Genomic DNA, 26,533 nt, shown 5'->3' on the forward strand with positions numbered 1-26,533 from the left:
TACACATGATTTCTGATCTGCCTTTCACAAACAACTAACCGGCACACATCCTTATCTTACAATCTTTAAGCAACACTCTTCAACAGCACTAATCACCCATATGCTATTTCAGATCTGAACTCTCGAACTTAAATATGCAAAAATATTTTTAAAGTGTATTATTACAAATACCAAGCTATCAACAAAGAAAGAAAATTGTATATGGTAATATTTCTGTGCTGTCACAATACAATAGTTGCATAAAAATATGAAAAGGCATTAATCAAAGAAACAATTGTGGGTTTTATTACATTTTTTTAATGGTAATTTTCACTACACTTGCTTGCCTTTTGAAAAGCCTTGGCCATTTAAGTATTAATCATAAGCATGTAAGCAAATGTATCCCAGTGCTAGCAAAGGTGAAAGAAGTGTGGCTATCCCATAAATTTGTATTCCAAAAGAAACGCTAAGAGTTTTATCTGAATTTGTTTTATTTAAATAATCTAGATTAGCGACTATTTGTGGCAACACTGTTTTCACACGCTACTTAAACAGCAGATTGCAGCAAAGCCACCTTAGAAATTTCTGTGCCTAAAAAAGATAAACTCTGTATTCAATATGTTTCTCCTACCAAAGCTCACGAGAATGTTGGCCTTGTGTTCATGCACATGCTTTTTCCCAGAAGGCAGTATTTCACATAAACTCTAATTTAATTTAGAGATTATTTGCTCACAAATAACAGGTGGATATTTTAGGAAATGTTTTGCTGTTGACCTCCCAGGAGCTGCACAGCCTATTCATTGTCCCATCGCTTAAGGAAGTGTTAAGGCAGTGTCTGAACTTGACCTCAATTTTCATTGTACACAGAAAAACCACCCATCCACACTGCCCTGGTGCCAGCAATTGAGGAGCAGGACAAGGGGAAGGTGGGAGTTGGTACAATGGATATGGAAGGTACTGCATGTGCTACTGGCCTACTTCTAGATCTACTTGCTGGTATTTGGAGAGCACTGCACAGGAATACTTCAAAACAGAAAACAGAGATCCTGTGTTTGAAACAAGTGGGCTCCTGACAGATCTGCTTTGTTTCAGAGAAAGAAAAGTACCACTGCTATTACTTCAGTGCTTTGTGGGATTCTTGTAATAGCTGAATAATTTATTTTGTATTATTTCCAGTTACTTAGAACTTTCAATTAATGTTGTATAATATTCTGGATTTAAATTCTGCAACTCTTGTTTACTCTGTTAGCTCCTAAAACTTCATATGCTCTACCACTTTAGAATCATTGGATTCTGAAAGACAGAAGCACAGTCTTGTGCTGTCCTGGAATGCAGAAAACCTCTCTAAATCCAACTGAGACTGGTCCTGAACACTGAGACTGCTGTACAACAAAACATAACATCACAGAAAGAATTGCAGAGCCAAAAATCCACATTTTATTTTACATTGCATAATCCACCAACACTTGTCATCCTACTTAAGGCTAGGCATCTTTCTTGGATAACTGCCATTGTAGGCTCCTGTCAAAATCAACACAGAAAGGTAGAGAAGTCGAGACCTCCATGTGGTGATTTAGTTCCCTTCAGATCCTCTTCTTAGGTGTTTGTATCTACTTATTGATAATAAAGGGAACTGGAGCACTGAGATGCCTTTTTCTCTCTAAAATTTTCTGCGATTAATCCTTTCTTGGTTGGGTGGGTTTTTTTCTTTGACATATTCTTCCAAATCATAAGGTCTTGGTTTTTCTTGTTTGGACTAGATCATTGTCTGGATTTGTCTTCATCTTTTCAAGCAATTTACTCCTACTGCTTCCTCTGGATGAGGACTGTGAGTGGGTAATTGCCATTGAGGCTGCAGTACTGGCATTCTGTGAGTATTCTGTAAGTTACTGTGTGGAAACGTCCTTATTTTCTGATGCTGAAAGCACTGAAGTGTAAAAAAATATAAAGGTTGACCTCAGTGAGCTTTCCATGAAAGCATAAGCGAAGTTTGGGCAGGTTTGAGTATGAAAAAAATAACCGTCCATCTCAAACAATTTGTAGCCACCTCCTTCACAAGCTAATCACTCTACACTGGTGATACATGACTAACACTGCTTTAAAATTCAAAGTAAGTTTTAATAGATGATTCACTGTGTCACAGAAAGATGCCTGGAATACTCATTAACTGTTATTTGTCTTCTTATACAGTTTACAGAAATAATTAGTATTCCATTTGACAAACAAGTACAAACATCCATTAGCTTAATGACACAATTATTATGACTAGGTCTGTAACTCTCACTAGAACTCTCTCAGTGGTAACTGCTGAACAGTCTGTCATATTGGAGCACACATGTTTTAATAGATGTAAAATTGCTCTGGTTACAAGGCCACTGAGATGTTTAAAGAAAGAAAAATCATTGGACAACCTAATCTGTCTTTGAAGTCAGAAAAAAAGAGAAAAAAAAATCCTTGTATGTAATCTATAAACTACAGTGGAATTGGTCTTACAGATTTATGGACCTGCAAATGAGTTCCACCCCCAGATCCATAAACAATTATCACCAAATATCAAACAGTGTAGTAGAGCATAAATTTTGTTGTGATTACTGTTTGTTCTGTAATAACATTGAAAATTGTCAACAGTATATAAAACCACAAAAGGCACCTTTTTCTACTATATTCTGAGTGCAAAGGACAGCCTGCATAATGGTATCTAAAAACTGAGATTGGCCAATCAGTTGTAACCTTAGATAATTAATTTTATTAAATTTCATTGGAAAGCTCCCACCTGAGTTATGAGGCATAAGCCGGACTGTGCCTATCTGTGTAACCACCACTTATAAGATTCTGATGTGGAGATGTATGGGATGGTTTTAAGGATGATGCACAAGGTGAAATTTAATTCATTTTCTATGGGTTTCTTGCTAATTATGGTAAAGTTATTTTGAAAATACATATTATATGCAGGCAGGAACAAAGTCAATGAGGAATCTTTCTGGGCTTCATACCATCTTGGACTTTTTATAAAATCATGTCATTCCCATAAAAAGCTCCATTCCATCTCTGTCTATGTGTCCGACAAAAAGGGTGGCTTTGAACAGAACACCCTGTCTTTTAAAGCAATATTGGCTTCAAAAGTGCTGATGTTGCTCTTGCAGCAGACGGCACAAGCCTGGCAACCAGGAGCTGAGGGGGCTGTGGGGTTTCAATTTAATCCACGCAGTGCCTGAGTGTCAGCAGGGAGGCTCGATGAGGGCAGGTATCACTGGTGCCAAAAGCACACCATGAGCATGACCCCCCACCCTCTAAGGGGAAAGTGCTCTGCAACTGAACGCACTCTACTCAAACTACTAATCCAGCCTTAGTAATTTTGCTTTACTGAAGCCACGGTACTACATGGACCAGGGTAGTATTTCTAAATGGAACCAAAACGTGCTCATGAAAACAGACTGTTGATGGTTGAAAAGTTTTGTGTGTCGTGCTCTGTTAAGGTATGGGGAAATCAAGTGCTGGCTCCCAAATGTGTTTGGGGTAACAGACCTAGGTACTGCTTGCCTTTGCAGAAAACATGAAAGATCAGTCTGGTGAAATACATCCTTAAGTGGACAGATTCCAGCAATGGACTTTGGTCCTCTGCAGCAGGAAGAAACTCATATAAGCTCTAAATGATGTCTCTTAAAATTAAACGCTCTCTCAAATTCACCATAGATATAACATAAGCAAAGACACTAAGTTAATTGATTTGGACTGTTTAAAGAGATTTTTTGGGGGTATTATAAATACATAATCAGTAGTATAAAGAAAGAATGTGTAAAAATACCATTATGTGTGTTCACACAAACAAGAGCAACAATTGCTTGAACACAGTCTCAGAGAAGCTGCAGATGTTTGAACTACTATTCTCAGTCATTCCAAAAGGGCTTCATTTCCTTAGTCACTGCAGTTCTGGGTGTCTTCATCTTACTTAGCTTATTTTCAAGTCTAGCAGGGTCAGTCCTAGGTCAGTAAATAATGAACTATAATGAAGTAGTACCTGCAGCTGTTGAGCCCAGACATAATTACAGGTGAGCTCGCCACTTCCTGCATGTTTTACTGTCAGTTATCACAATGCCTGGTGGTGAGCATGATACATAATCTGTGCAGCATTTCAGTAAAATATTGAAATAGGTAAGTAAAAACAAATGAAGGAATATTTACTCAAAAGCACCTTGTATTGTAAAAACTAAAAAGCAAAATTAAAAATGTCCAAGTCCTTATTATTAATACAAAATTACATAATGTTCAATAAGAGATATCACAAGATAACTATCACAAAAATTCATAACTGTCTAGAACAGGCAGCATTTGTCATTATGCAGGTGTGTGGCCCTAAGACAAAGGGTAAAATTGGACCCTTTATTTAGCCACTGGCTAGAGCAAACTCCTCTTCTAAAAAGCCATGTGCTGTGTTACACTTATTACCAGAAGGGTTAGGCAGCACATAACAGTGACCATCAGAAAGGCAAGCTAGAAAAATAAAGTAAGAGAAAATCTAATCACTGTCTCCAAAATGACACACCAAACTTTATCAATGTGCTGACCTAAAGGCATCTTGTCTGGCAAAACAAATACAGGTGATTTAGCCTGTCCACACAGAATCATCTTCTCTCTTTACTGCCCTCTTGTACACCAGCTTGTATCACATTGTACACCATCCTGTATTCCCCCTGAGTATGACTCTCAATTCTCAGGCACTACTGATAGGAGAATTCTGTGTGTTAAGTCAGCTACAGAGCTCCTGTATAGCCAGACTGATCATGTATTCTCCTTTATCTGCCTCCAGCCCTGGCTAACACCATATCCCTCTGGCACAATATAAACATGTGGCAATCAAATGGTGTTCCCTGTGGATGTAAATTTAAGTTTTTCAGGTCTTGAAGCAAAACATTCTTCTGAGTAACACATTTTGGTTGTTCGAACCTACCATGCAGTACTGCCAGTACTCCAGATTAATAAATTCTACACTGTCTGTAATCAGGATTATTAACAGCTATCCCCTGTAATCCTTAGGGGGAACCTGACTTGGTCAAAGACTTAAGGCTGAGGTATTGCACATTCTTCTCTGTCCCAGCAGTCAGAGAGAGGTGACCTTGGTGTGGGTTAATATACTTCTGTTGCTATTCTTCACATCTGAGTGATTTCTCTGCTGAGATTGCACTCTTGGTGCATATATAAATTTCCCACTACTTTATCCCATGTTTTTGCATCATCTGTATTTCCTTCCTTAGAGTGAGGAGGATTTCCTTTCCCATGCATGCACATTCTGTTCCCAAACCCAGTGCATCCAGACAGTACAGGTGCTAGTTAACACTCTCACTGAAGTGTTTTACCCTTCTTATTTCAGTGCATGGTTTTTACCAGGCCTGTTTTATCACCACGTAGGAGAGAAAGAAAAGTCAGTATATATAATAAAAACAGAGGGGATTTGGCCACTTACCAAGTGAAGATGAGACATAATAACGTAGATATTAAAATGAGGACTTGGTTAAACATTGCAGACTGTGTGCGTTGGATGGCTCGGTGAAGATCGTTCTGTATTAATGGAAAATAGGTGTTATTTGGGGGTTTGAACCAATGAGCCAGGATCTGATTCTCTAGAGGAATTATACAGTGCCCGGATAGAAATGCAGTCACTCAAATGCACTTAAGAGTTTGCTGATAATATAGAAGGGTGCAGAAGAGCCAGCTGCGATTCTGTGATTATTTAAGTAGTTCTTTGTTCATCCCAGCACAATTCTGATCCTATTGCAAGCTGCCTTGAGGTCTGCTCATGTCTAGCTTACAAATTACAGGCTGCAAGGCCCAATTAAGGCCTAACAGTTGAGTTCCCTGCAATTGTGTATGAATGGCAGAGTAGCACAAGAACCATCCACTGCCATTTCCTTTACTGGCACAGTAACAATTTCTACTAATTGAGATTTCATGTCTTACTTTTTTCTAATTTTGATACAGAAAGCAGTTTAGTAATGCTTGACCATTTGTATAATCTAAATACAGATCTGGTTCGCTTCCTATTAGGGTTGGACTGTACTGCCAAAATCCCACTAAAGACAATACACTAAAAAAATACAACTCTGGAATATTTATTTCCCTTGCATACTTACAATCATATTTTCTAAAGCATGCTTTGCCAGCCAGCAATTTAAAAATACAGGAATAAACAGGTTTCTTAGGACTGGCCAGAAAATCTGAAAGAAAAATTAACAAATTCATTAGAAGCTTTTCTGATGAGGACTAGAGCTTTTCTATTCAAGCAGCAATAAAACACTCGGGAAAAATACTTACTATTAATGTGTTTCTAGTGTGAGATTTGGCTTTAAATAACATTTTTGTCTTCCTTTGTGATTAACCACATGCAAGATAATTAGATAAAATAGGAACACAAGTCAGTTTTCACTGCAGACATGAGTGATTCTTACATTTTAATAACCAGCTGGTTTATTTTCTTGATTGTGCTGTAGTTGGAGGGTTTTGGTTTTGTTTGTGCCCATGGAAGAGGAAGTAGAAAGTTATCTATATTACTTTACTCCAGTAGCAAACTATCTTCTTGTGGTTGACAAATTTGTGTTTCCATAGGCACGAACTCATCATCCATACAAGAATAAAATTTACTTTAAAAAAATAAGAGTATTTGTGCAGCTATAGAAGTGCGATGTGCAAATGTATTAATTCAAATATGTTTACCGTGATGATGAAAGGGACAGCGTTAATTATTTCCAGGAGAAAGGGTATTCTCAGAATTTGTTCCCAGATATTTCCCTTCAAAGAAAAGGAAAAAAACCCCACAATGTCACAGTTGGCTTACAAATAGTTCGGATGAGAAATACACGTAATATCCCAAAGGAACATGGGGAGTCTCTCCCATACCTGAAATTCAGGAAGATCATTCATCTCAGATTTAAACACATATGACAAATGTGAATATAGAACATAGATCGCTCTGGATCCTTTTTCCTGCAGTTTATCATAATTTTACTTCCCAAGTAAAAGATATATACTTTTAAATAAAGTATATATAAAAAGATATATACTTTAAAAGATAAAAGTATATATATAAAGATATATACTTTTAAATTTCCTTCCATCCTTTGCATTTATCTTTGATCTTTACTTTGCATTTTTTCTTTCCCAGCTGTTTTGGAGAGGGAAGTAAGGAAGACATCGAGTGTTTCATATTTGAATTAGGACTACAATATCAAGTTCTCTCTTTCTGCCCGCAGCACTTCAGAACACTTCAGGGCTTTTTGGAACTTGATCTTGCTTACATGAAATGAGAGGTCTTCCCACATGTTTCAATGAAGTGGTATTGATCTTTTAATTTGCTTACTGCTAGCTACAGGATGGGGATAATTCTACTTTTTTTCCAAATCTGTGCAGTGGCTGTGAATGATTAAAAGTTGAGATGAAAATCCATATATTAAAGAGGGAAGGTAGTTGAACTTCAGTGACTTACAGCTTTACTAATGCCATGTGTCAGGACTCCATCATAGGTAATACAATAACATTGTGGCACATATCATGGCAGTACTACAAGAGTTTGCAGTAGAGCATTATATTTTCAGTTGCAATGACATATTCATCTTCCCTTTAAGAACAACCACCTGACAGAGCCACTGGAAATTAAATACAAACTCCATAGCACATAAAATTCTTTCTCCATTTTTAACTCTTCACATCTGGAAGCCTAAGGGGCAAGGATTATTGTCTTCCACGTAACTGCAATTGGTGGGAGTCAGACGTACATGTGAGATTATGAGGCTGTAAACTGAAGGGGTCTTGTATGAAGAATAAAATCAAAATCAAATCTGATTTTTCAAACTGAACCATTTTGTGATTTCATTTTTAATGTTAGGAGTTTTCTCCTCTGCATTATAGAGAAGAAATGTCACATAATTTACTTGTGCAGGCAAAATGCCTGTATGGATGGGCTCCAGGTAATTAGGGATGTGTGCAGCTGTAGGATTCTGGCTTCCCCATGGAAATGCATCATGAGTTCTGCAAAACTGCCTTTTGCAGTGAGAATGGATGGTGCTGCTCAAAGCAGTGAGAGTGCCTGTGCACCAGGGATATGCAGGATTGCCAGATGTCTGGGACAAGTTTTGACAACAGAGATTTCTGACGTAGACATCTTTCAGAATTCTGGCCAAGGACAAACCCTCATGTAATACTTTAGGCTGTGAGAATGCAGATTGTAAACCTTCCATGCCTGGATCCAAGTGATCAACATCACAACACAGTGCTACATCCTTTGCATTCCCCTTTATTTAAAAGCTATAAGAAATGAAAATTCCCTGTATCATAGTATCATGATATGCTACTATGCCCTCACTATTCTGCATATTGAATCATTTCTCATATGTCATCACGCAGGTATCAGAAAGGTCAATCTCTTGGAGTATTCTCTCAAATGACTGCTTTATTCATTTTACAGGTTATTTGTGAAATCCTAGTAATGTGCACTCCAATGCAAACACAATCATCTTTTTCTTGTTTTCTTCCTCACTAATTCTCTTGCTTGTAAAAATGAGTTACCTAAATTGTGAATGTTTTGAAAATGTTTCTGTAAAATAAGTAATCTATCAGATTTACAGGAACCAAGGCATAGTTGGTCACCTTGGGTGTGCAAAAAAGCCTTACAGTGGGTGAAATAACACCATTCTTAGCTTTGAGAGACTGGTGTAAAACTAGGAAAACAGGACCAAGGGGAAGGAGGTGTTTGCACCAAGTAGATTCCCAAACCACATTTCAGTACTCTTGTTGTTCCTTAGATTAGCCCTTCAGTCCTTTCCCTTATGGGGAGTGGAATCACAATATTGTTTCAACTTCTGTGGCAGGTGCATGCAGCAAATCAGGGTAGTGGAGCTTTCCATCCATCACACAGTAATGAATAACTTCTCATGGAAGCTGATATGCCAAGAATTCCTCTTTTGTACCCACTGAAATTGATGCAAATCACAAGCAGAATGGATGAGGATCAAATGCTGCCCAATAAACTCAGGAACAGTACAAACTGTGATTGCTCTTTACTGTTTTGACACCAGGATATAAATTTTGGACTATTTCTGCCTATAACTGATTTTCACTTGTAGCCCCCAGCCCTTAAATAATATATGCTCCAAGGATTAAGAAGAATAATTTTTAGACAGCAGACAACTGCAAGCCTCTTAACATTATTGGGCACTAAGAAAAACATTTATGCCCTAATCAGTTGATAAGCACACTGAAATAAAAGTCTCTAAATTCAGTGGTGGCTCTGATAGATACTGAATGTCAGCAATACAAAATATAATACAAAAAAAAAGATTATCCCCCCAAGATATTTTCGGCTTTAGAAAGCAAATTTTTTCGTATTTTCCTTGATAAATGATTTTAAATGATTTTAGTATTCTTCTCCTCAAGATACTAAAAATGCAGAGAGAGAGCAGAACAAAATGTAATGAAGAAAAATTAATAATTATATTAGAAAAATGTAACTTTTAAAAGAGAATGGAAATACAAAAATACATTGTATTCACATCAAATGATTTCAAGACATTTTGAAAAGATATTCCAATAGCATCACACAGATGGATAACACAAGTATGTACATATCCTTTTTTTTTTTTTTAAGTACTGTCTTGGCCTAGTTTTTTGGTGCACAGTTTTAGAGGGCTAAAACTTGAATTATATGTATTGAGTAGCTACAGCTTTGACATCTATGACAATTGTGTCCAATACATTATGGACAGACAGATAAAACTGTGCACCTGAAAAATCAGTATCAAAAAATCAAGGTCACTTTTAAGAATGTATTTTCAAATTACAGTGTGCCAGCACACAATGGAAAATAATGTGCACTTAATTGCTGACTTCCACTCTTTAGATATTGAGAGTTTGCTCATAAATTTGGGAAATAGGGCTGCCTGGGTGACAATATGCCATCCTCTAAAAGTGTGTTTTTCTCAACTCCCTGTTCGCACACCAGTGTGGGCACAGACACATAAACTTTATATTGAAACATTTAACTCCGTTATTTTTTGTAATGAATTCTACCTAATAGTAATAAAGAGTACTTACCTTGTAGCTTAGATAACTTAGCAACAGAGTTTCAAAGAGACTTATTACAGCTACAGACACCTTAAGTGAAGGGAAAAAAATGTGTGTATTAATACTAGCTTCTAGAGAATAGATATTAACATTATAATGAAAATAAATGATTATATAAAACAGCTTTTCTGTGAATCCTCTGAAACCCTCTCAGCTAAGAGAATTTTGCTTGAAGCTTAGATATTGTTATTTTTCTGAGTTTCATTTATTCCTAAACAGCACCAAAATCTTTTCACATGACAGGGAGAGAGAAGAAGGAAGCTGTAAATAAGGAAAGCCAGTCTGCTCTTTACTTTCTTGTGAAGATGTTATGAATATGCAGAAAAGCAAACATTTTTCTTACTGTGTATAATTCAGAAAGTTGAAAGCAGCAAAATAATATAAAGATGAAAAATTTTAAGATTTAAATGCAGCTGAGCTCAATTTCCCAGCCTTAAATAGACTAAATGTAGTTAGTTATGTACTAAATACTTTAAAAATATTTTAACAGTCAGATATCAAAACAGTAAAACAAAATACTTAAATCATTATAGACATTAAATAACTATAAAACTTACTTAAGTCCTTTGCATAGAAAATATTTGTATTTTAATGTTGTATTGTGGGAATATTCCATCAAGATGGATTCTATCAAGCTGGAGCCTGAAGTCAAGCCTCAGGATTTCTAATTTTAAGTCAATGCTCCCTACTACTGAAAATTCTAAAGAGTGCACAATCTAGAATTTAAAAAGATGCTATGAATTGGGAAATAATTAAAATATGCAAAATTATTAAAATAGGCAATCAAAATATATCCATTTCTCCTAGTAATTACTACTGACTTAGATAAACTCAGGCTTTATTTTCATATAAATTCCTACCTTATCAAATAAATGTATCAGAAAAGGGCTGTATCCATAAGCAAATAAATATCTCAGTATTTTTTACTTAAATTTAATTATCTGACTGCTAGGTCAAAAATTATTCAAACTGTGCATATTCTAAATGTATTTTCATCGAGGGTTTCTTCCCTTGGAAAATTGTGTATTACACAGAGGTACAATTATTGTATTGGCATGGCACCAATCATGGTGAGAGAATATAGCAGTATAACTATTCTGGAAGCTTCAATAGAGAGTTTTTTCTTAGTAAAAAACCACATTTCACAGAGAGAATCAGTTCAGATCAGCTGATCTTTATTCTTTTGCTGTACTTGGTGTTCAATGAGATTTCCTTGCTGCTATCAACATTTCCAAGTATCCTTTAACACCGCTACAATTCTGTAAATCGATATAATCTGCAGTTGATAAATGGCAATAATTGGTCATTTACATATTACCTGTAATCCCCATAAAGGTAAGCTTCGATTCACCCAAATAATGGGAGACCTGTTCATTATAGTAGAAAACAAATATGAAATTAATGATAATCTGGTGTTTCAGACAAAAAAAAAGTTGTACATGTGAATGGAAATTAGAGCAGCCTTATTGAAAAAGAAAATTCTCAGTTATAAAAACTTTAAATCAGTAGTTATCTACTGAATATTGACATGTCTTGTATTTCTAATCCAGAGCAAATCATTAGGTTCCTGTGGGAAACTGACAATCCTTTTTTGTGAACATTTTGCTATCTGTGTAATGATATAAATGGTATCCAAATCTTAGGGGCTGTCATATCTTAGAAAAATCCTATCAGTGCTAATAGGCACTTGATACAGCACCACTGGAATGGGACACTCTCAATGGCACAATAATTTCCTCTTAATCATTTACTGCTACTCAGAATTGGTTTTTTAAATTAAGGGCATCCTTTTTCATTTCTGCAAGGTGTCAGCATTGATGGAACCCAGATCTCACACCAGCATTCAGTCCAGCAGTTCACTTTGCAATAAAGAGAAACAATTAAAATATTAAATGCAGTTTGAACATTCAGAAATGTAAGTAATGGCTAGAGATTTATGGAAACATCCCTACTGTATGTCAAAATGCCACTATTCCAGATGGAAATGGCTTTGTCTTCCTGTGTTTCTCCCCTTCCCACCATTCTGTGGACTTTTTGTTTGCTGTTTTAAATTAGGAACTCACCAGTCAATTGTTCCAGGTGTGTAGTTTTGATTGGAACAACTCCGGCTTAATTCCTTACTGATAGTTGCCAATACCATCCATGCAAAGTCCATTTCCATTAGCAAATGTATATGGGAACACAGTCATAAAAACACATGGGAGGAAAGGGATATTAATTACATCATTAAGTGGTCTGTGAAATGCATGCAATAGTTTGAAACCCAAGGCAACCAATACAGACATTTTTAAAAGTGAAGCAGCTTTTAGAAAGTACTGCTGTACTTTCTTATGTACGTGTTCCATATCCGTAGATAAAGGACTATGAAGCATTCCAGGTTACATTTTTTAAAGATTTCTTTTCGAATTTAAAAACAAGACAACTGAAATGATACTTTGTAAAGCTGGACTAAGTACACAATATATACTGAAGATCAAGAGATCCTAGAAATCCTATCCCATGGATAGGCTGTGATAGAAAGACCACGCTCTCAATAGGAAAGACTGCACCAAACTACACTTGATAACCTCTTTGGAGGATGTGAGGAGGGCTGGAGATTCATGCAGCAGTATTTCAAGTACAAAATTGTGATACCTAAGTAAAAATATTGGCTATTATGCATGGGATGTCATCTTGCTTTTAATTGCTGGCACAAATCTTCCTTTCAAATGGTCATGTAAGGATGTGGGAATATGTAATCTGTAAATGATGAAAAATACCCTTGCTCATCCTTGGCAAGCAAGGTCAGCAGAAAATAAAGGGATCTGCAGCCCACAGATTGGCAACAACTGTATTTTTACCAACTGTGAGTGGGACAGTGCTAAACTGTACCCATTAATAAAGATGCTTTATGTCTTAAGCTCTTTCCTGTACACCCGTTGTGCCTGAATGAAAGACACCAGCTTGTGCAGGCATTCCTGAAAAACAGGAAATGAATCTGATGACAAGAATTCCTCCCAGATTTGTCACTTTAAAACCAACGAGGTGAAAACATTTTCTGTGGCCGTGCTTTCAGCATGCTGAGTAGTTTCTTCCATGGGGCTGTGACACAGTACCTAGAAATTATTTTTTCTTTCATATTACCACATCCTTAAGAATGCATTCCAGCAGGAGTTTTGGTATCCAGCCCTCAGGATCTCCATAGCATTAATGGGGTGCCGGTTGTTTGTCTGGCACAGCTTCTAAGACTGGGCCCTTAGTGAGCAGGCAGAAGGACTTACCTGACTCTTCTCAGGCAGACAAATGTTATTCAGAGACAGAACACACCAACTACTCTCTCAGATGTACCACAACACCATGTAAGGGAATAATATATATAGAAAATATAAATACACTGTCTGGTGAATTGTGATACACTTGGATTGAAGGGCGTGTCAGGAAAGGTGTGAGGCATATGAATATGCATCTTTGCATATAAATACAAAAGTATATTTGGCACAAGGTCTGATATTTTAACCTGTCCTGCACATCCAGACATAACCATGCAGTATAGTACACTCATTTGGGCTCAACAGAGATCTCATAACAAAAGAACTGCAGCATGCCACAAACCATGGTTAGATGGAAAATGGTAAGTCTCTGAGTTGCTAAAATGCCTAAATTTCTAAGGATGGATTTTCTCTTCTCCACAACTTTTTATGAAAACTTTACTGGTTGTTTCTTCTTATTGAAGAGACATTCTAAGGTATATGTGGAGTCAAAAGTAGTTTTTTACTGATCTTGTTTTTCAGAAAAATTTTTTCACAGCCCTTTTTCAGATCTCACAATTTCTCACAATAAATTTTATCACAGCCCTTTTTCAGATCTTACAAGTTCTCACGATAAATTTTGACCAAAAGAAATCTCAAATGCATCTTCTGTACTTCCTATTCACATATCCTTCTCTCATTCACTGCTGAATAAAGCAAATATTCTTTACCTTTCTTTGCTTTGGATTTCATTCTTGTAAAGCAGAGTATTTCTCCTGTGCACTAGCTTTTTTTGGTATTACTCTTATTATATTTAGCTGATATTCAAATATTAAAATTAGAAATCAAACTCTGTCCCTTGCCTAACATTGTGTGAAAACTGCTGGTTTTATCATCTCAAGCTTAGCGTTTTCTTATGTGTTTTGTATTTTTCAGCATTAAGGACAAAAGAATCAAATCAAGTGAAAGGAAGTAAGTTAGTAAAAAGTGATGCTTATTAGCATTAAAAACCGAGGAGATTCAATATATCCAGGACACAAATACAACAGGATTAAATAAATGATAATTTCTTCTACATTTGGTGATTAATTGTAGAACACATTAAAAAATAAGTCACATAGAATACCATACTGACAGTTCTTGGTGTGCAAAATCATGCATTATATCCATAAATCATTGTGAGTATAGAATGTACTTTTGGTCTCACTCTTCTGAAGTGTTTAGAGAAAGCAGAAGGCTAGAAAATGATCATCAATATCATCTGCATGAAAGCTTAGTTTCATGTATTTATCTGTCCATTTCTGGGATCTGGAGTTTTAAGTAAAGTTATTTAAGCAAAATCCTAAAAGAATTGTTCCATAAACTGGGAATCAGACATTTGCAACTTTACATAGAAATGTTATGTAATAATAAATCTAAGTTTGCACAATTACATCTAATGCACAGTATCTAAGGAGAGAGCCAGGATTATTTTAGAAGCAAAGGGAAAAAATAATATTGTTATTTTAGTTCTTATTTCCATTCACAATGTAAGACCAGCTTTATAATTCTTTCAAAATATCTGTGAGACATAAAAACAAATCCTTGTTGAAAGAATGCCAAACAGGTATTCATTAATTTATTTCTTGCAACTTATATAATGCTTTGAGAGCAGAAATGAGAAAAAAACCCCAAACATTACCATCCAAGTCCTTGTGTAGGGTCATCCAGGAGCACACGAACTATGTATAGGAAACAGCTTAGTAGCTTGAGAGAGAAATTGAATAATCGTATTCTCAGACCTAGTTTAAAAAGAAAAGAAAATACTGAAATAAGTTCAGGGGTTTTAGTTTCACCCACCTTTAAGGTAAAACTAAAAGGAATTTGAATAGTCCTGTAGTAAAAAACTATGCAATGCTTTTTAAAATACAAGATACAGCAACATCAAGAAGACATACTGTCAACCATAGGCGGGCATATGCACCGGCCAGTACTTAAATATTAATATCTAAAAAAGTCTTCATGCAGTAGCTTCACATACAGAATATATTAACTCTATCCCAACTTATAAAATATTAAACTGGAGTTATTTAATGTTGAAGTCGAATAACTATGCATTCAAGAATCACAACATCTAAAAGTCATGCTGAATGCACAACTGAACTGAATCAACAACTTGTTCTACAGACCATGGGAAAATTGAAATGTTCTAGCTGAATGGATATACCAGAAGTAGTATCACAAAATATTACACTATTTCCCACAAACATAGGTTTAATGCACAAAGGCATTAAAGGATTCCTTCAAAGGGATCCACATGGACACTTACTTCTATCACATGGGCAATTTATTTCATTGCCAACTGGAGCCATTAGCTACTACAGTGGAACTTCAATATGTGATTTTGCAGTCATTAGAGGATTAAGGTTTAAACTCTCAGTACTGCTATAAGATTCAGCAGACTTTTTTGCTAGTGTGGATATTTGCATCTGACTCTTAGATGTAAGCTTTCATTTACTAATTAAGTTAAAACTGTTAGTTGACTAATGTTCAGTGACTGGAGGTCACTTTAGCATTAATTATTTTTAGTCTTGCAAACTGAGAGTCCAGTTCTGCATGGCTGAGCCCTTCTGTCCAAAGTAGAATATTCTGACTGAGTCTTACCCAGATGTGAGTTCCCTTGCCCCAGCCACAGCAAGGACATTGTGGTTTATTGTCATGTTGCAAATACTTCAGCAGGTCTGCTGAACTCAATGTAATTATTTCTATCTTTTAAGAGCTACAGCTTCATAATGCATACCCAAAGCTGTGTGCATACATTCCCTTCTAGGGAGAGAATCATACTCATCTTATGGTAATATTACTTTTTTTTTAACTTTACTCAGTCCAAAGTTCAAAACAGCACCTTACAGATAAAACTGATAAATAAGTTTTTATATCTACTACTTCCTTTCCCATTAAAACTCCACCTAATACAAAGAGAAAAATAGAAAATGGATTCTTAAATATTTTACCATGCAATTTCTGAAAGAAATCTTAAGGTTTATTACATAAAACTGCTTATTACTTTGAGTTGTGAAGTTTCAGTTATCACATAAGAACTGGATGGACTTCTACAGCATCTTATTTCTGTGAACTAAGGGTTAAAATCCTGTGGTTTGGGAGAACTCCCACAGCTGTTACTGGCAATTGGGTTTGAGAACATAAACCTAGTGATTCCTGCTCCTCTGATTCCCCAGCATGAGTGAAGTGGGGGAAGGAAGGAATTCGGAAGGAATTCGGAAGGAATTCGGAAGGAAGGGAGGAAGGGAGGAAGGAAGGAAGGAAGGAAGGAAGGGAGGAAGGGAGGGGTGTTATGGGGTGTTATCCTATTATTTGACTTGGTCAGTGCTATGATCCTCATTTGCAGCTTTTTTGAAATGTTGCTGAAGAAAACATGCATTGTTTGTTTGTCCTAACCCTCTTGTTGAAGTCTGTTGGAATATGAATGGTTGCCCTAACAACCAGGCTATTACAACTAGAAAGGCAGATAATGTTTAAAAAAAACCACAACAAACCTAAACCAACAAAAAAAGGCAACCAGTTTTGTGTTGTCTTTCTCAGGCAAATACAGAAGTCTGTTGTTTTTCTCCTGGTTTTGAGTTCTGTAAATGTTATACTTGGTGTGAAACACTTGTTTTCTGCATTGATAATGGCCTGGTTTCTATCATTCCTTTGAAATGATATGTTGGTTTAAATGCTAAAAGAAAATGGTTCTTTTCTGATTAAAGGCTACATCAATACAGGGGACTGATGCTCCAGCCTGCTGGCCTAAACCCTTAACTCTCAAATCTTAGTGCTGATTGGAACTCAGGCTCTGGGTATCTCCATAGGAATGGCTGTTTCCCTCAGAATGTGAGGCAGGATTTTCAAAGCAGCCATGCTTTCATCTACGGGTTCCAGTCAGCATCTACAGAGAGCACATTTCGTGGCTGGGGTTGTTTATAGAGCAAGGCAAAGGACAGATTCTGTATCACTGGTGATTGGGATTATTAAAATATAAATACGTAACAACAGGCTTCAAGTCTGTCCTGGGTCACCTCTCCCTGCTCTGTGTGCCTCAGCCATCAGTAACATATGCAGTCACCCTTGCTAAAGTTTGGATAATTAACGCAGGCCTAACAAATGCTTTTTTTTTCTCTGGTAGAAAGATTCTGCAGCCCCCTACCTGGGGATTCACCTGTGAGTTGGAAGCAATGCATGCGTTCCACTATCATGGAGATGCAGGATTTCAAATGTGGGAAGGAGGGGGACAAACACTACAGAAGGCATTTAAATCAGGTTTTCAATTATTATTCTGTTACAAACAAGCATTTCATAGTTGTTTGCTTCCTGGCTATTTTTGTTCTGTATTTCACATGCTGTCAATAAATCAACATGGTCTGCTTGATTTAATTTCTTTTTCTCCATTCAGAGCCAGATTGCTCAAGTAGCAGGGTCATTTGCACAGAGTGTCTCCATATTTTGAATATGAGTGGTGCCTGAAACTTGTATTCAGCTCCATCACTCATCCACTGTTATGCAGTTACGTATCGTTTAATGGGAATGCAATTTCACTGTGTCTATGCAACGAAATTGTTACATACTCTTGTCTTATTTAAAAGAAGAATTGATAATATCATTTCAAAATCTGTTTTTTTTGTGAACTAAATATAACTATGTCAAATCTTAACATTTCTTTCTCAGTTGAAAAAAGTATCTGCTATTTTTGCAGGCATTTTTAAGTATAGAGTGATACATTATATTTTACTGCCTCTGACTGGGACGTTCACTTTTATTATAAATCCTTGGTGCTTTCCTCTGAAGTATTTTTGTAGATTAATTGTCAGATTTAGAGAGTTGGTCGGTCTAAACAGAGTGACAGATACCAGGTGAGGATTTTAGAATCACCTCCCATTATTCCTTTCTTGTAAGTCACTAATACATTGTTGGTTTTTAGCAAAATCATTCCAGTGGCAGCTGGCTTTAGGAGCTGGACCAAAATATACTCTTAATAATTCATATCCTAGTGATAGTTATCCTTCATTCCCTTTTCAGTGACTTGAAACTTCACTTATTTTTTTCCCTCTGAGACTTATTGTTGGCCGTGATAATGCTGTGTGTGGTCCTGGCAAGTACAAGCAAGTCACACTTGTGTGAATATGTCATTTTCTCTTTCTCTCTTTTATTTTGGGGGGGTGCTGAGTGACACCTTTGTAAGATATTTTTTTCTACATTGTTTGAATTTGATTAGACATTTGCTTGCAGAAGACTGAATGAAAACTAGATTGACATGAGATATAGATGAAGGCTTGTTTCATCAGTTTATCAGTTTAAACAAGGATAATAATTAATAAAACAGTTGATATTTCAAGTTACTGGCCCATATGTGATTTAGATCAGGATAGCATTCTGTAGAAAATTCTTATAAATTCTAGAGCTGACTGCTCTGGTTGGCAAAACCATGTGATATTATCAAAAAACTGTTTGGTGAACAGGCTTGATTTAGTTACACTTTCCAAAAATTTGCTGGTCCTACTGACAATTATTTTCTCAATGACAGCAAGTCCATCTTTAATATGTGAAGGAAGGTTTTCAGTGCTCTCACTGAACGCTGACTAAAATCTACTGTCTTTGTTTATCAACTCCCTGATACCTCTGGGCAAGAGATTCCTCCAGTTTCAATGCAGGACTGAATGAGTACACCTGACTGAGTGGCAGGTTGTTGTGTCAGCAGCAGCTTTTTGGAGACTTTCTTTTGGAAGATTCTGGTTCTGAGTATTTGGACAAGAACCAAGATCTGCAAAAGCAGAAGGAGTGTTTGAACTTACTAATACTGACTGCTTTGGCTTGGGGATTTTTTGTGTTTAATTCAGTGCTCTGGTGGCTATCCACATCATTCCTATGCTATTTAGGCACCTGAATTAAGATTCCTATGTGTGTCTAGGTAAGTGTAGTAAGTAATGCATTCCCCATGGATGAACCTCCAGAAACTTTGTTAAACCTGATTCTCTACCTAAGAAAACAGCAATTAATTCCAAAGCCCATATTGAAAATGTCACTCATTCACAGCCCGGTGCCTTTTTTTTCTTTTTACTTTCCTTTCAGGGGAATATTTTTCTTGCTTTTCTTCCTTTCTTACTTGCAAAGTAAAAGAAGCTTAGCCAATAAAAACACCAAGTTCTCTGATGTAAAACTAGTATTTATTTGTTTATTACTAGCTCTTACAGATAGAAGATTTTTTGGTATGTTTTATTTTTAAAAGCTTGATCTAGTCTCCCCAGTTTTGTTTGTCTGGATATTTTCAGATCAAAAAACTTCTTTCTTTTCTCTTTTCGGTCTTTTTCCAAACACAAAATCATGAAACAATTTCAACTGTATTACAAAGGATAAAATGTATTCTTTGTAGTCTAAAAGCTTTATGGATAAAGCTATGGTAATTTTAGTTCTTTACATATGCAAGGCAAATAGAGGTAACTTCAGTCCTGCTACACAGAAGAAAATTGAGGTTAGTCACTGCTCTTCTGACCTAGGAACTCCACTGTTCTAACCAAGATTGGATAATATTCCATGTTTCCACCCCCCTGGACCAGCTGCATGGATGTATATAAAAATATTAATGTCTTAGTTCCTCCACCTTATTCCCTTCCATGATGGCCTATGACTTTAGGCACATGTGTCAATGAAGATATATTTAAAGTAGACTGTAGGCTAATGACAAGGACTACATTTCTGAGGTATCACATCCCCAACAGTCTCCTTTCCAATTTTTTTTTTTGAGTGCAGATAAAGTTTGAAGTTTTAGGAATACTTAATAGAGTAGAACACTTCAAAAATCTGGGAAATTTTGCAGCTTTTTTCCTTTACCATCTTAAGTGTCTTTGCTTTCCTAGTCACAAGGTGATGACTTGTCAATGAGCATTGCTGCCAGGTCCATGCAAATTAGTCAACTTGATCACGACACAGAAAAAAAATCATGATTTTATTTAACAATTGGTGACGGCACTAATTGTTTGACCCTGCACTAAAAGGACATTATTTTCAAGTTTAAGTATTTTAACTCAGAAGAAAATTAATAATAACCTCACTGTTGCCTTCAACTGAATTTGATTTTACTTAAAGTATCACAAATATGCTTAACAGAAATTAATACAGCTGCTTACTTGATCTTTGGTTTTTGATGAAGAAGAGCTTTAGTCTCTCTTTAAATGTGTTTTCGTTCATATAGAATTCAACCTGCACCCTGAAATAATAAAAAAGAAAGTATTAGGATTGGCTATGAAAGATAAATCAGTATTTCAAAATAATTTGTTTCTCTAATCATCTATTCTTGATATAAAAATGGAGGGACATACAGTGAGTGTTCAGCCGAAGCTTAGGTTTGAATGACTAAAGCTGAAATAAATAAAACTGAAATAAATAAAGCTGAAATAAATAAAGCTGAAATAAATAAAACCAAATAAACAAAAAACCCCCACCACCACCAAGCAGAAAACCTTTCGTTTATCCCCCTTACATGCAGAATCATTTGGACATATTTGGACAATCTACACTGCAAAATAAGAAGGAGCTATGCTTTTGGGATTTTCACTGGATGACCATTCTCATATTTGATGTTAGTAGGGAAGATTTCTTTGATGTCCAAGTTAAGCCTTCCATCCCAGTTTAACTTTCCTCCTGTAAAAGTGACATTTTAATGATTTTTTTTTTTTTTTATCTTGTTCACACCTCTGTTACGTGTTTGGGTCTCAGTCCACTTGTTTGCATTCACCTATAACCAAATGCTCATGTACCAAACAAAACCGCCCTCTCTGAACCTTGTTTTTTGTCACCGTGAAATACTGAGAGCTGAAAGCAAAACCATGTTGTAATCACACAATATTGTACAGAAAATAACTCTCCTCCTGATTATATTAAAGCAACAGGAGCATCTTACCTCCATTCCCCTCAAATCTGCCTCAGTTTGAGAACTGTTCTATTATTGCCAAAGAATAAAGTAACATTGCACAAGTGAGTTACTTCCCTACATCTCCCTTTCCCGGTATATCATCCCGTTTTGCACAGCTGAAAAAAGATGTTCATAAACATGCTTGAATTTTATTTCAGCATTTCTTCTCATAAGTCTTTTCTTTCATGAAACAACTGTACTTCAACTACTTGGTTTTATATGTAGTCATATTTTTCTAGCAGAATCCTGACTTTAGTTTTTCCCTTCTTGCATGTAAAGCTTTTTGCTGAAACAATTTTTTGTACAATATATTGTTATCAGTAGTGTCTCTCAAATAATTGTCTATACCATATATTTCTGTACACTTACGGAATTGGAGGCTTATTTACTTACGGGCTTAGAATGGGTGGCATCTCAGGTAATGTGACTTTTTCATGCTTGCTTATTACCAGAAATTTAGGCACATCACTTTGTAGGACAGGGTCATAAAAAGAAGGCTCTGTGATTCACTCAGTGAATCAGTTAATTTTAACTAGTCATTGCTTTTGGTGTGTTTTATTGTAGTGTTCCTTGTAGGATGGGTAATTATACTGCTTCCTATTCATAGGAAGCACAAACATAACCTTATTTTTGAGAATCTGTATTTTCCAAGGTACTTACTGTCATTAATGCAGTGACAGTTCTAGTGGGAAACATCTCCCCTGATTTGGCAGCTGCCACATGCTAAGTGTATACACTTAATCTTCAAAGATATATTTCAGGGGGGGAAACAAAGTGGCACAAGCTATTTAAGTAAGGGATGTTATGGTACGAAAATTTCGCTAATCACTTATCACAAAAAAGCAACATGTTACCAGTAGGCCATGATTTAATGATAAAGAGGAAAGAGGATGTGGGAGCTAATCCCCCTCCTATCACCAGCATTATGAATTGCTCTGATAGCCTTCCAACAGCTGTCTGCTTGGCTTTTCTTAGAAACCTGTGCTCACAGCAGACTGGGATTCCACAGTGCAGCAGTTTCCATGGCAAAATGGATTACGAATGATGCTAATGCCACTTCTGTGGCTCCTTCTCCTTCCCCTGACTTTTTTAAACTTTAGTAAAAGCTGTAGTGGCCTTCTGCATTTGCGGGAAATACATTATCACACATCTATAATCAATGTACTCTCCTGATACTCTGGCTACAGGAGAACATTTCACTTTGTTTCTTGAAGGTTGCTATTTACTAAGTGAAGTTAAGCATGATTGGCTGAAGGAGCCCCTGGCAACGACAGAAATCTCCAGGTACTGCTCTTTCCCAAGACTGCTTTTCATTTCTAAGGAGAACATGCATTCTACTTGAATGTTTCTTACATCTTTTAAGGGTTAATATTTTACCTCAAGTATTTGCTCTTTTCTGTATTTTTTCCCACTATGGAGTGTAGCCTAGGAAAGGAGGATTTTGGGAACCTACAAAAAATAAATTCTGATCCTCCATTGAAATATTGAGAAGATTTCGTAGCAGTAGTGGTGAAGGGCTTGAACAAATTTTTCTAGACTTAATTAGTACAAGTTATTAAGTATGTTTCAAGTGAGGGAGTGAAATTCCTTGTGACACATTTATATAAAACTTGAGTACTATGTTGCAGGATATTTGGAAATTTATTCCAAGCAAATGTTTTTGACAAAATGGCCCACCATGCAGATCAGGGTGATAGTACATGTACATGCAGAATAGATTTGGGTTTATTCTGTATTTGTAGTGAACAATTTGTGTTTCATGTTTATCTTCCTGTAAAAGACAGTCCACACTAACCAGAAGGAAGTCAAGCTGAAGGAGTAAAATGATGATGGTTACAGGGACAGAAACATTTGAACAATTTAAGGATTTTGGTTTTGCAGTCAGTTAATCATTCAGAATTTTTCTGTGCAAGTAGTTGGCATTGAATATTCCATGAAAAGCTGCTTTTGGAAGTTAAAAGAACAGGTCTTACACTTTACTGACTCTCACTTCAGCTGTGTTGAAAATGCACAAATACCTGATGTCCCTGTGGCAAAAACTACTAGTTGTATGATTGTCCTGAAAACACAATGTGGTGTTCTTAATTGTTTTAAAATTCATATTGGCAGTGGTCTTCACTAATTTAAACCCAAAGAACAGTGATGTCACTGAAATAATTTCAAGTCTTTCAAATTGTAAGAAGCATCTTGAAGTATCCCAAATCCAAGTACACACTGCATTCTTATAATTCAGTTAAGATGCAATTTGAGTAGTGCATTTTAATGTAATACAGAGTATAGCAGGAAAATCCTAATTCATGTCAAGGACACTAATGCAGAGCACTGCTGATGGCTGTAAAACACTGGGACCAATCTGTCTGTGCTCTGGCTACCTAACTCATTTTTCCTGCATTTTTCCATTACTATTTACAAAGTCATTCTAAACCCATAGCCACACTTTACTATAGTAACAGTTTTATCTTGCACCCTCAAATCTACAAATTGTCTTGATTTCATATTAAAAAATAGATTTGGCAGGAATAATCACAAATGAAAGTATGAGCTGCATTACTCACTAAATGCATGCCAAGAGCTGTAAATGTTTATGCTATTTATTGATGTTGAAATCAAGAAAAGGTATTAAGTGTACAAACAGAGCTAATCTGAAGAAAAATACTTACATTTATTTAAATCAATCTTTTTAGAAAGGGACATCGCATATGTTTCCTGCAAAGAAAGCCTTGTAATATAGAAAAAATATACGGGATTTTTTACTGGGATTTGCCAATTCAATATGTGTGAAATCCTGTTAGACTTCAGACCTGAAAGCTTATTATGTAGGGTGCTTAAAAATGAAGCACCTGAAGTGCTAAATTGAACTGCTATGATCTGATCTTATTTTACGGCAATAAAAAAGAAAATAGGCATTTTTTTTCTTATAGCTTTTATTAAAAGGATTAGTGTGTTTTAATGATGACTCTCATGGGTAACACTTCTATTTGAAGTTTTGAAAGTTCTGAAAGACTCAAAACTAATTTGTTTCAGAAGCACAATAAGCAGACTTACTGAAGGTTTTTGCCATGCACTGTGCTAATGAAATCTAACTTTTGCAATATGGTCCTGCACTTTCTTAAAGATGATTCTGACAAGTGCAGAATAATTAAAACTGACAGGTATAAGGTCATTCTCCAATGGGGATTTTTATCTGTTTAGTAAGAACAAACCAATAAATATTTTCAAGATCTCTGCATAACTGTGTTCATGTAATATTGTCTTGTAGATTCTTCATGATGTCTCACACTGGGAAACAACATGACAGAACACAGGTTCCACAGGTATTTTTACTTAGAAGCTCCCTTTTATATCAGTGAATCTGAGTTAAACTATTTAGTGATGTTTTTTCCAGACATACCTATATTCACTTGATTATGTAATTGGATGCTAACATAACTAATAGATTCATAGATTCCATGTGTTATCAGTGACACTGTAAATAATTCTCTGCATTAATGAAGACAGAAATAGCATGAGCTGAGTTAATAACAAGTCATAAAATAAAGGATTAAGCATGCATAAATAACCTTAGAGATTAGAACTGTATCTTGTGCTCAAATTCTTTTTAGTGTCTCCTTCCCATGTGCTGCTTTGATTGAAACAAAACTAAGACAGCATCAGAAAACTGGCCAAAACAAATTTTTCAGGTGGCACAAAGTAAAAAATTGTACCTGCAACCGCAAAAAAATATGTTCTGTGTCAAGGCAAAAAAAATATACCTTCTATGTCAATGCAAACTTTCCTTTACTTAACTGTTCAAACGTCAAAATGCTGAAAAATTCAGCCCTTAATTAAAATTATCTTCCTTACAGTTAAAATAGTATGTGTGTCTGTATTTTTATGGATATAAATAATTTTAAAATCTGATTGTAGCCAGCTTCATGTTCCTTTTTGCAATCTGCTGGCCTCAGTTACGTAAAACTGTCTTTGTGAAAGTGATACAGGTCTACGGCAGCAATTTAATATTACAGCAATAGAGAGAGGAAATGACATTACTTTTCAAACATTTCTGTGGAAAATATGTTAATTTTTTCATTCCTTAGAGGGAAAGATTTTTAGGGGAAGACTAATAGCAAGAGATTAACTCAGCGGCAGGTAGTATGCTTGCTTTTCAATCAATCAATAATACTTTTTTTTTAAAATCCCCTATTCACAGCCTTGAACACTCAAAAAGGAAATTATCTCATTCCTGCACTCATGAAAATCTGTCAAGAAGTCACCATTCTAGTAATGGTGCGGTAATAAAAAGAATGAATTCGCAATCTGTATTAATAGTCGTTAGAAATTTCCTTAAGGAGAAAATACTATCATGCTTTACTATGGGAAAAAGAAATCCCTAAGTAGTTTCTCTCACACACTTGACTTTTTACTGCAAATATACTTTTCTGTTGCAAATCTGTTATAAGGTGAGAAAGTTAATAAAACAAACGTGACTGATGCATTAAGAAATCATGCACTTTGAAGCTAAAGTTTGAAAGAAAACCACTGAAGGAAGATGCTTGATAAATTTAGTAGAACTTTTTTTAAAACATTTTCTTTTTTTATTCCCATACAAGGTGAGGAAATGGATATTTTAAAACGTTTTTATTGCATGTAAAAATAGCTCTTTTTAACTTCTGGGCAAAAATACTTCATATGTAGGATATATACAGAACAGAGCTGCTGCAATGAAAATCCATTATGCAAGGCTTTTTCACTGGGTAAGTCTGGATGTCAAAGAACTCTGAGTAATGGGATATGCTCCATGAGTTTGATTCCAGGCACTGTTCAGTTTTATGGAGTTGTGCCAATTAACCAGACCTGAAGAGCAGGAAGGTTAATTTGTTGCTTTTTTTTTTTTCTTTTGATAATAGTGGCAACTACTTGTCAAAAAGAGACTTGAAACAAACTTGTTGAAATCAAGCACTCTGTGATAACTCCTTTCTGTCAGCCTGGGTTTAACTCTATATTAGAGCATTGGGATCAAAATACAAAGTAACCCATTGCAAGCTATTTTTTTGTGCTCTATTCCTCTGTACCACAACTGCTGGTCCCTATCACTTGTTGATCGTCTAAAACAAAGAGCCTTCCCCTGCAACTCCACCACTCTCCCTGTCCTCTCCGTGATAGGTGACGCACACCCAGGGTCACGGGCAGTTTGCATGAGCATCTCATACACATTCTACAAATTAATTAGAAATCACTGTTCTTGGAGTGACAACACACCTCAAGTTGTTGATTTAAAATTTAGCAGTATTTT

General features: G+C 35.9%; 1 protein-coding gene and 1 long non-coding RNA gene across 7 annotated transcripts in view; one reads left to right on the top strand and one right to left on the bottom strand.

Annotated features, from left to right (window-relative positions):
* Nucleotides 1-25,024, top strand: part of LOC116448056 — an 88,386-nt gene extending 63,362 nt beyond the window's left edge. The window contains exon 9 of the long non-coding RNA XR_004241794.1: nucleotides 24,521-25,024. This is a non-coding gene — a long non-coding RNA (uncharacterized LOC116448056). The remainder of the gene's footprint in view (nucleotides 1-24,520) is intronic.
* KCNT2 (potassium sodium-activated channel subfamily T member 2) overlaps nucleotides 1-26,533 on the bottom strand; it is a 115,336-nt gene that overhangs the window by 66,527 nt on the left and 22,276 nt on the right. For 5 of the 6 annotated variants that reach the window (XM_032118032.1, XM_032118033.1, XM_032118030.1 and 2 more), the window contains exons 2-9: nucleotides 20,477-20,556; nucleotides 14,998-15,097; nucleotides 12,153-12,209; nucleotides 11,408-11,456; nucleotides 10,060-10,119; nucleotides 6,688-6,762; nucleotides 6,108-6,191; nucleotides 5,441-5,535 (exon numbers count right to left, since the gene is read on the bottom strand). In XM_032118032.1, the coding sequence (XP_031973923.1) occupies nucleotides 5,441-5,535; nucleotides 6,108-6,191; nucleotides 6,688-6,762; nucleotides 10,060-10,119; nucleotides 11,408-11,456; nucleotides 12,153-12,209; nucleotides 14,998-15,097; nucleotides 20,477-20,556 (600 nt within the window). The remainder of the gene's footprint in view (nucleotides 1-5,440; nucleotides 5,536-6,107; nucleotides 6,192-6,687; nucleotides 6,763-10,059; nucleotides 10,120-11,407; nucleotides 11,457-12,152; nucleotides 12,210-14,997; nucleotides 15,098-20,476; nucleotides 20,557-26,533) is intronic. The other variant, XM_032118031.1, reaches the window with a different exon arrangement.

Source organism: Corvus moneduloides, chromosome 9 (assembly GCF_009650955.1).
Source record: "Corvus moneduloides isolate bCorMon1 chromosome 9, bCorMon1.pri, whole genome shotgun sequence".
Lineage (NCBI taxonomy): Eukaryota > Metazoa > Chordata > Aves > Passeriformes > Corvidae > Corvus > Corvus moneduloides.